The sequence below is a fragment of the Pseudopipra pipra genome, chromosome 1, assembly GCF_036250125.1.
Source record: "Pseudopipra pipra isolate bDixPip1 chromosome 1, bDixPip1.hap1, whole genome shotgun sequence".
Classification (NCBI taxonomy): domain Eukaryota; kingdom Metazoa; phylum Chordata; class Aves; order Passeriformes; family Pipridae; genus Pseudopipra; species Pseudopipra pipra.
The window spans coordinates 112,423,966-112,435,219 of NC_087549.1; the positions used below are offsets into that span (position 1 = coordinate 112,423,966).

The window sequence follows — 11,254 nt, forward strand, 5'->3', positions numbered from 1 at the left end:
AGAAGCAGAGTCACAGAGACCAAGTTAAGCTTTCTGACCAGTCATCTCAAAATAACATCTGCTTTATAAGAACTATAGCTGAAGGCCTTTCTGGCAGGGGCACTAATGCATGCTACTTTATTTTCCATGTCTGACTGGAAATGAGACAGAATGAGGAATAATAAAAAATTAGAAATACTGCTCTCCATTTAACATATTGCTACACAAAAAGCGTCAGTAGTTCCTCAAGCAGAAAAACACAGAAACACCAAAGCTACGGCCACACACAAAAAGGTATATTATTGTTCTGGCAGTAGCTCAGTGTAAAAATGGTCAGTGGATGTCTGCAGCTAAGCCTATTGGGTTGACTCAAGTCTCCTGATCAATATTTTTGATACTTGCCTACATCTCATTTCCTTTCTGGGATGAGCAGTTCAGTGCACCTGCCTTTGCATATGGTGATGAGCACCACACAAGGCTCGTCCTTCAGTCTCATTTATGTGCTGTATACTCCAAAAGGACCAAAACTCCAGTCCTGAAAGGCATTTGATATTACAGGGTTTAAACCAACCCAAATATCAAGAGATCTCAGACTACATGTAATCTTTGAGAGAACTGCTGTACTAAAGATGAACATTTGCTAAGGGAAGCCACAAAATTATGATTGTTCAGATTAGAATAATGCTGTCATTGTTATACTCCTTTTTAACATAGTTTTTCATTTACTATAAATGTTACTAGTTTGATATTTATTACTAGCATGGCAGAAAGGGCTAATGGATTGTGCAGCAGAGGTCAGCAATGCATAAATCTCCAGTGTAATACTCTCCATAAAAAAAGAAGATGACATGTAATAACTCTCCTCAAAGAGTCATTAGGAGAATTGTGTGATTTAAGTGTTTTTTCCTGTGAGACCAAAGATTTGTGACACAATAAATTCAGCTTTGGGGCTCATGGTATCAAACAAAAACAAACCAAAAAACTGTGGTGTCCTGATGCAAAGCAATGATCTCTTGCAAATTTATTTGTAAGCATACCAACTCAATAAGACCTCTGGCAGCTCCAATTTGTTATAAAAATTTTGACTGGTTAACTTTTTAACATTAAGCTTTAGGCTGGAAAATTACTACTTCTTTCCTTCCATACACATACAGCCAGTGTTAAAAGAGTGCTGGAAAATAAAATCATTAATATATCTTACGGCTACTTTGTCATAAACAGAGGCAAATAGTAACCTCTGGACCACATCAGATGTGTAATGTACTGCAAGAAATGAAATCCCTACTCAGAATAGGGCCACCCTCAAAGTCACAGAATGCTCAAGGCCTTGCCCAGTCTACTTCCAAGTATTTCCAAGAATGACTACAACCTCTTTGGGCCCTGTCTCAGTATTTGACCTCCCTTTACACACACACAAAGTCTTAGTATTGCATTGGAGTTTTCCCTTGTTGCAACTTGTGTACACATTATACAAGATCAGCACAGGACATTGCCCAAGTCACCGGATACTTCTGAGCTTCCTCTGCTGCAGAGTTAAATGCAGGTTAAAGATCCAAGCATGTTTTTGAAATTATATCATTCAAGAACACAGAAAAGGTCCTGCAGTGCAAAGTGCCACAGCTGCTGAAAGGAAAGGATGAAGTTCCTTCAAGCAGTTAAATCTGTGGCAGGCCATGAGCTATAGCAACAACACAGTGGCTTTTAGTGGTAGGAAGAGCAAAGACCAACACAACTTTCCTTAGAGTGATGGAAAAGAATTAAGACCTCTGCTCAGGAAAGAAGCAGCTGACAACAATTCATATGAAAGAAAGTACTCCTGACTTTCTGATTTCAGTTCCAAATGGGGAACTGACTTGCAAAACCTCAACTATTTCTGCTAATCAAATGAAGAACATCTGAAATTAATAAGGGATACAGACAGCCTGATCTACTAACACGCTTCTTCAAGCATGAAATCAGAAAAATTAGGATCTTATTTAGAATGTAAACATTTTTTTACATTTCTAAATGCTAAGCATATTAAAAAGATACCATTATTAAAATACCAAAGCATCTTCCATTATACTGCTCACTGAGTCTGTTTCATTCCTGTAAGTCCTACAAGTACTGAAAGTAGATGAAATATTGTAACTTTAATAAGGCCCAAAAAACACAAGTGATAGGAAACACAGGATATTTATTTAAAAAATAGTTTTTAATAAAAATTAAAATAACAGTTACGATGATAACGAGTGGAAGCTAATGCATAAAATTAACCATCTTTAGTGTGCTTTACCTGATCCTCCAACAGTCTTGCACAGGTTTTACTTTAGAAGTAGGCATACAGATGCTCAACAGGTTGCCTGCATCAGTAAACCATCTTAAAAGTGAATTAGAAATAGCATTTCTTATTTTGTAGCTGAGGACGGAAACCAACAGGAGGCACTGGATGCAGTCATTTCTGGTTTACTAGAAAGATGAGCACACACGAGGCTATGTGCTACCTTCAATTTCAAACAAGTAATGCTGTTGCTAACCAGCAAGAACTTATGTCTTACTGAAAGGCTTTTGAAATTTGCCTTGAAGAAAAACTCTTGGAACACGTAAGTCTTCTTTCCTATTCACAGTTTCTCGCTGCACATATTCATTGACCACTTGCTCATATCCCTCAGCCTTGAAAAGCTGAGATAAGAACTCTGGAAGAGAATTGGGGGAAAAAAAAAAGATGACATATTATGTTTAAGCTATTTTTAAAACACCAGACAGCATTTATATAAGCATATGTTCTTCTCTGTTGCAGCCTGAAAATCACACAGGCCTTCAGATTTCAAGCTGTTCTATGCAGGCAGACTGCTGAATAAAAATCAATACAGATCTCCTTTAGAAACATCAACTTAAGCAAAACAGCTTGTAAAACTGGAGCTTAAGCTGGTTACTCAGTTGATTTTCCAAAAATTGCCACATCTCTTATTTTTATTGAGCCTTGTCATTCTGATTGTGACTGATGCCAGTGCATTTTTACTTTGTGCAGCTGACCTTCGCTAGCTAAACACATCACTCATTGCAAATACTTCAAAGGTAATCCAGTCTTGCATCTCTGCTTGGGGAAGAACATCACACTACATTACATGCCATTGCTCAACAGAAAAACTGACAAAGTGGCAAAGGGTATATGGTGATATCAAGCCTCCACTAAGTCTAACTGAAAGTATTTTCCATAAACAAAAGAATTTTACTCAGAGCATATCTCCCTTGAAGAAGGCAGAAGGCTGAACTATGCAGCAGGGAGGGCTGCTTATGCTATTGACTTGTCATGTTAATTAAAAATCATAATTTTTCCTTTCCCGCACCTTATTTCACTCACTCAGGCAGTAATTTCACAGTAAATTTAAGCCATTTCTAAACTTGTGTTCCTTGACAGAAAACAAAGACGTGCCATTTTCCATTGCTCAGGGGGATTAGCTCGATGAAACGCTGATCTTGCGGGTACAGGAAGCACTAGAAGAGATGGTGTATTGAGGAAGATGAGACCACCCACTTTGGTGGTACTGCAGGCTTGTATCAACCTAAGCCCACCACGAAGCCACACACACTGGTTGTTGTAAACAAAGTGTGTTCATGTAAAATGGAGGACCCACATTGATGAAATATAAATAAGCAGCACTTAATTGTGGACCTATTGAAATCTCATTGTAAGGAAGCTGCACATATTTCATAACACAAAATTACAACCACGCATTCCTCCACAAATTTAATAATTATTTCAAACAGTAAGAGAAGAATGGATTTTTTTTTTCCCTTGGAAGAAGTTCAGTGTTGTTATCTGATACCAGACATATTATAATAAGCATCATTCAAATCATCCTATGCAGCAATTACTTGGTGTACCAGTGTAGTGCCAAACAAATGACAAATAGCATGGGTTGCAACCTGTGCAGAATTGGTGGGAGTCATGCCCCCAGTAACAAAAGAATTCTCAAGCATTAAGCAATATTTATATGAAACTTTGTGAGATGAATGAGATCATAATGATTAAAAATGGGAGCAGAGAGGATCTGTGAGACAGTCACAGACCAGCCCAAGGAAAAACAATTAGTAACGTGAGCAATATAAAATAAATTCTCTTTTCTCTTTCCTTCCTCTTCCTCCTCCTTACCTCAATTCTTCCACCAATGGAAACATGCATACTGGAGAGGAATTTGTCATTCAGAAACAATTCTAACACACAATAAAAATGGGATTTAAAATTCCACAGCTAGGTCAGTCTCCTATTTGTTCCCTTTAGCATCCATTCTCTTTGCAAGAGCTAATTGTTTAAACAGAACTAAAAATCACTTAATAAATATCAGTTCTAGAAATGCTTCAATGAAGCTGTAGCACAGCCTGCATTATCTTAGATTTCATCATTGTCCTGTGAAGGATAGAGAGAGCTCAGATAAGATTAATGGTTTTTATATATCAGAAGCAATTAGGTAATATGTGTTATGGCATAAAATATGAATAACAATTACTTGGCTCCAAGCTGGTCTCTTCAGTGTCTATATTTTGCTTTAGACTAAGAACAAAGAGCTCCACAGATATAAACTCATAGCTCTTATCACACAATGCTCTACAACTGATGGGGGGAGTAACGAGTTTAGCCTGAGGAACTGGGAGTTAGAAGCTATAGCCAAACTGTAATCTCAACTCATTTTGAAAGTCTAAGCAAATTCCTTCACGTCTCTCTGCTTCACATTCTTCACTAGTAAACTGCAATAATTTCCTTCCTTCCTAAACCATTATGAGCACTGTATTAAAAACTTTATATACTGTATCACATGGAAATGTTTTTTGCACCATCTTTACTGGAAAAAAAAACCCAAAAAACAGAAGACAGAGTGACCACAGCAAGTCAGTGCCATCCCAGTGGGATTTGTGCACAAGCTTATCAGCACTGTAGTCATGGTTCTGCTTTAGAAATCAATGGCTTCTTCAATAGGCCTCCTTTTGCACACCAGGAATAGTCTTGCACAAAAAATGATGTCAAGAGAACTGCTTAGTTGCTTCATGAAGATTATCAATTGTCTGACTGAACATTGGTCTTTTTCCCTCAGCTAACAAATCCGAATGAAATTCAGCAAATTCAGAAACTGCTGCTCTTGGCACATTATAGCACATACAACAAGCTCGTAAACAAGAAAGTGCTCCATAAATTCCTGCCAGTCTAAATACCCTCTTGTTTCCAAAAAGGATGGTAAACGAAATAAACCACAATTTAACAGTTCGTTTGCATAAAACAAAACTTCCAGGGGTATGTTGGCAGTTCCCTGATGCAAGTTTAAACAGAAGATTCACAGAAAAGAAAGCACTCTACAGTATGTCTTACCTTCAGTAAAAAAATATGATCTTGTCCCATCTTGTCTAACATAAAAGTTTTCTCCAAGTTTGCTGCCGGATTTAAACCTGAGCATTGCATGATCATATATTCCATAGTCTCGGAACAAGACACACTTGCCTGGTTTTAATACCTGTCACATAATACATACATGCTTTAAGAAAACGTTTGCAATATATTAAGAAATAAATAAGGAACAATTTCAATAAAATGGATTGTGGATTTTTGTTGTTTTGCGGTTTTTTTATTTGGTCTTTATCAAAGGAAACAGGCCATAAAGAGTTTAAAACTTGTAAATCGTGGTCATTGGCCATGCTTGTTTTAGATGTCTGATGCATGCAACTTTCCTACATGACATGCTGTCATCAAATACCAGCTGTATTTATTAGAGGAGGAAAGGAGTACTTGCCACTTGCCAATTTGTGCAGAAACCCGCAAGTGACTTAAATGATCCAGGCATCTCCACAGAGAAAATAATAATTAGCCTTTTCATAAGCACGAGCTAAGAATCAATCCTGCTTTTGGAAAACAGCTGGAAATCTACCAGAAAACCCTAACATTCCCTCTTCAGACCACTGATAATAAAACAAACAATATCGGATAACATAAAACTTATACATATATGCATAACTACAAAATATATTGACTGTTTCCCTCTGCAGTCAATATATGACATCTCAGAAAAATCAGAACAATCACTATTCATATTGTTTAAACCACTCTTTGGATGGGCCTATCCTAGTCTGTCAACTAACAAAGGCAGCCTACGGAGATGAGTCACTCTAGATTAATGTTTACCTCTGAACACTCCAATTTTAAATCAGCAGAGATCAAGTGTGTTTATTAATAACAGCATCATCCTAACTCCAAGTCACTGTATGCCTGGAAGTCAATTTTGACTCACTATCATTCACACCTTATCAACACAGACATCTCCAATTTATAAACATTATTTGTAGCATGCAACCCAAGTCACAGCTTTAAAATCGTCAAATCACAGAATGGCCTGGGTTGGAAAGGACCTGAAAGATCACCTAGTTCCAACCCCACTGCCATGGGCAGGGACACCTTCCACTAGACCAGGTTGTTCAGAGCCCCATCCAGCCTGGTCTTGAACACTTCCAGGGATTGAGCATCCACGACTTCTCTGGGAACCTGTCCCAGTGCCTCACCAACCCCACAGTAAAGAAATTCTTCCTAATATTTAATCTAAACCTACTCTCTTTCAGTTTGAAGCCATTCCCCCTTGTCCTCTCACTACATGCTCTTGTAAAAACTCTCTCTCCATCTTTCCTGTAGGCGCCATTCAGATACTAGAAGGCTGCCTTTTATATATATTTTTGTTATATTGATAGCATGAATTAGGCTTCAATCCAAACAATCTCACAATACCAGGAGAAAAAAAACATTATAAAACATATTTTAGTCCTGTATACTAAGTGAACTAACTAAAAACATCCATGGTATATACTATTAAAGATCATTATTACAAGAGGGGTTATTTGCTCAGAAAAAAAAAAAATGTACTTTCGAGCTAAAAAGAAGGAAAGTGCTTTAAAGGCTGTAAAATCTGCTGGTGCTACCTTGTAAATGTTCTTCAAGACAAGATTCATTTTGTCAGGATGAATGGCAGAAAGGACAAATATAAGTGTGACAACATCCACAGAATCTGCTGGTATATTGTCTAGAAGATCATCTTTGGTAAGATCGCACTGGAACACTTTACATCTTTCGGTACTATATAAGGCATTTTTCTAGGAAAACAAAAACAGTAAGCTTTCATTGAAAATTAGTAGCATTTGTTACTTGAAAAACAGTAAAAAACTTGTGAATCTAATCAATACAGCAACGTGAAACACGGTGGCAAAAGAACAGTAACTTCCAATAGGCTACTAACGCGATCAGAAAATTTTTGCTGTGTACTACAATAGCAAAACTACAACTAGTAGAATAGTCTGTTCTCATGAGTTTGAGAAGGAATGTGCATTAAGACAGTTCAGAAAGCTTAACCATTTCTGTTTTACCGCTGCTTCTGCTCTTTAAAAAATACATAAATACTATTAAAAGAAATTCTATATTACAGGGTGATCGAAGTACAGCTCTTGAGCTACAAGTAGACTGCAAACAGTTGGGGTTCCTGTCACGTAACCTGCAGCTGGGCTGTTCTAGCCCACAGTTCTGCTGGGTAAAAGGAACCTGGTCTTGGCCAGAAATAACATCAGCAAGAGCTGTAGAGGCAGATGTCACCAAGTCATCCAAACCCCTGGGGTACACACTCAGCCCAATGTCATCTTGGGGTGCAGCTATGGCATCCCAGGAAGCTGCTGTCCTCTCTTGTTTGCCACATGTACTTCTTCCTGTTGTTCCCATGAGACATGCTGTTTGTGGTTCTTGGTCACAAATATCCCACAAGACAATGCTTTCAATTAACAGACATATAGAAATTTACCTGTGACTACAAACTTAATAAACTAGGAGACTTTTAAAGCCCAAAGCTCCTGCCAGCCTTGCTGGAAGGCTCAACTTTGGACTGCAGTACCATCTACCCATGAATAAGTATAAACACACCTACTCCTAACCAGGCTACAAATTTCTTTAACAATAACTTTCATAGCCCTGTTTTTAAGGTTCTCCTTGGGACTCCCTCCATCAAGGGCAAGTTTTCTTTGCAAACAAATTTTGCTTGTACTGCACAGTCAGCAGAGACATAGTAGTGCTCCCAAAAAACACAGTCTTCATAAATTATTCAAGTAATATACCATAATACTACAATGTGATGCTGAAAAGCAAGGTCTTGAGCAATGATTTGACTTCTTGGATAGGATTTTAACTGAAATGGATCAGTCTCCATTTTTTGGCAAAATATATTCTACCCTTCTTAAAAAAAGGAAGGCAAGAGACGCCTGTTACATTCATTTGCAATTTCAGAAGCTTCTAAAACCACCCTAAAAGAAGTTCCAGATATCACACCAACCTTCACATACTCAACAGCTCTAGGAGAGAAATCACAGGCATATGCAAAAATATTCAGATCTTCTTCTAAGAGTGGAAACAAGCAGTTCCCAACCCCACAGCCCGCTTCCAGAACGGTCAGTTTCTGATCTGCAAACTGGAGAAGAACCAATACAAGATAAAGGACATTATTTTTGTTTTCCCCATTACATGAGCACTACACTCTTCAATGACCACTTTAAAAGTTATAATCAATTTTAATTACCACTGATTCAAAAACCCCCCAAAGTAGACAGTCACTGGATAATCTGACACTAAAGCCCAGACAACTTGATTTCTGCAAAATTAGAAATCTTCTTAGAATATATTAATATTTCTTTAGTCATCTACCCCTTAAGTAATCAACAGACTGTTGTACCATTTCTGTCTTGTCTTTCATTGAGCTATGAGGAACAACAGATTCAGCTGACTATTCCCCTTAACTCCATTCTACAATTAGCCTGCAATTCTGGATGCTTTTCTTTAAAGGAGTGTACTGAAAGTGCACCAACTTGCATTGGAAAACATCCCATCACAGAGAGACAAGCTGTCTATTTGGGACACAATACAAATATTTCAGACTTCGTTCTTAGCATCCCATATGCTATGAAGAGTATCCCCATCCAGCATGGATCAATTATAAATTGAAAGTGAACTGATGCTTGTGATTTTCAGGAGTTGTCTTTGATACTAAGAAACTACACAGAGCATTGAAAACTTGGCAGCTCTTACCCAAACAGCTTTGCTATAAGTATTATTAACTCACTTGGAAACAACTGACTGGAAACATTTAATCCCATCTTTTGCAGTAGAAGTGTATAAATCTCACCTCACGACATGCTTTTAACTCTTGAAACTCTCTAGTTGTCCAATGTCTATCTTTGAAGAAGTTGGTACTGTTTCTTTTGTAAAACAGATCCCAGTTCTTCTGTGCCTCTTTCTCCAGTTTTAGTTGTTTGAACTCAGACACCAAAACCTGATCTTTTGCCAGTCTCTCAGCTTCCTCTGGGCTAAGGACTCTTGCACTATGGCCTTTCTTTTGGAAAGCACCATCTTCAGTAGATGTTGTTACTACATTTAAGCAATTGTCTGATGCCTTTTCTTGGAACATCCTAGATTCTTTCACACAAATATGAATGCCAAAGATCCAAGGGTGATTTTTTTTCTTTAGTGTATGGTTCCATCACTTAAGTAAGATAAGTGAGTATCTAGAAGAAAAAATGATAAATAATTACAGAATGTACTTACAACAATTTTACAGTGATCTGTCCTACCTGATGGACTGACATACCACCAGATTTCTCCTAATTTCAGAAAACCTTTATCCAAACTAACAAGTATATACATCATCACACTGATTAAAGATACTTCAGAGTCTGCTGGTCTTCCCCCTGCATCCCAGAAAGCTACTCAAGAAGAGAAAGATGGTACAGCTCTAAGCTTAGAAGGAAAGCAAGGGCTTTGTTTCTTGTTAGCCTCAGTTGGAAGACCTCAAAAAAATAATAACTGAAAAACAGACGACATTTAAAAGTCACATTGAAATTGATGAAACAGAGTACATTTATGTTACCATTTCTCCTTCCTGCTTCCACCTCTGTGAGAAAAAATGGTGAAAACATTTATGGTGTTATATTTATTGTTATATATATGGTGTTATATGTTATATTTATAACACCACATATCTGAACAAGAGAACAAAACCAGTACTGTGGCCAAAACACCCAGAGCTGGCCCATGTCAGCATTCTTTTTACTGCCTCCTACTGAGAATTCATGCTGGTTTTAACAATCACAGGTGGGTTTATTTTCAGAAGTTAACAAAAACAGAGCAACAAAAAGAGCATTACGTAGGCTGGGAAGGGATCCAAATATTTTCTCTCTAATGTTAAACTAGTTCTCACCTCTTCCTTGCCACAAACATGCAGATCCTGGGTGCTGGCACATGTGAATTAAATCCTGCAAGGCCCGGTAACTCCCAGGGAAGCCCAGGTAGCAAAAATGTGCCACTTGTGCCGCAGTGCCCAGAACCAGGCATTGGTGTCATTTTACCAAAGTGGAAATGAGAAAAAACGAACTATAACCACCCTACAGCAAAAAAAAAATAGTACTTTGCTTATGTATTTTGTTTCCGACAAAAATACGTGATACGATAGAAATCACTTATCGTGATATGTACATGTTATATATGATGTTGTCACAATATATACATGTTATGATACAAACATAAACTATGGAAGTGTGCAAATGAAATAAAAAACGGTCAGAATTTTGTCCAGCGTCTCAGGAGACAGATGCTCCCTTTTTCCTCCAAAAACAACATGTTATAGAGAAGAAGTCCCTTCGAAAGAAAGTCTCTTCAAGAAGAGCATATTCTTAAAACAAACAAACAAACAAGCTTAATCAGCAAAATTTCTACTGTATTTCTACTACATGCCTATATTCATGCTCCAAGGAGATTAAGCTGCATATTTCTTCATAAAACGAGCTGGGAGGCGAAAAAAATCCTAGTCAGCCTTTCCATTGCGCTCAAAAAACGCCGTGGGGAGGGCAGCGCGATGATCGACTCAGCCGCAACAGCCGACGCCTGGGCTAAAGAGCCTTTTAGAGGTGTTTAATCCATCCCTAAGACCGCAAACTTGTAACAACCTCCGTGTAATCCCCCGGTCCCGCCACATGGACACCGCTCCCCGCCATCGGCTGCTCAGCCGGCGGGGCCGGGGGATTGATAGCCCGGCAGGGGAGGAAAGGAAAGCCCCTCCCGGGGGCGGGGAACACCGCGCTCCCGCCTCCGCGGGACCCTCCGCGGGCAGAGCAGCCCCGGCCCGGCCCCGCGCCCCCGCCGCGCCTCACCCGCCGCCGGCCCCGGAGAGCTTTCCCGGAAGGGAAACTCAAGAATTTCCGGGAGCACGTCGGGCGGTAGCGCACGGAGAGG

General features: G+C 38.8%; 1 protein-coding gene across 2 annotated transcripts; it reads right to left on the reverse strand.

The window, feature by feature from the left end:
* Positions 1 to 2,135: 2,135 nt before the first annotated feature.
* METTL6 (methyltransferase 6, tRNA N3-cytidine) lies at positions 2,136 to 11,245 on the reverse strand. 2 transcript variants are annotated; one of them, XM_064671872.1, is made up of 7 exons: positions 11,173 to 11,187; positions 10,224 to 10,407; positions 9,153 to 9,531; positions 8,307 to 8,441; positions 6,916 to 7,086; positions 5,324 to 5,465; positions 2,136 to 2,654 (listed from the first exon to the last, which is right to left on the reverse strand). In XM_064671872.1, exons 3-7 carry the CDS (start codon positions 9,432 to 9,434, stop codon positions 2,506 to 2,508), a joined length of 879 nt encoding a protein of 292 aa, XP_064527942.1. In that variant the 5' UTR covers positions 9,435 to 9,531; positions 10,224 to 10,407; positions 11,173 to 11,187; the 3' UTR covers positions 2,136 to 2,505. The 2 variants fall into 2 exon arrangements, with proteins under 2 accessions (XP_064527942.1, XP_064527951.1); XM_064671881.1 differs by lacking the exon at positions 10,224 to 10,407 and having other exon boundaries at positions 11,173 to 11,245.
* Between the last annotated feature and the right edge of the window lie 9 nt (positions 11,246 to 11,254).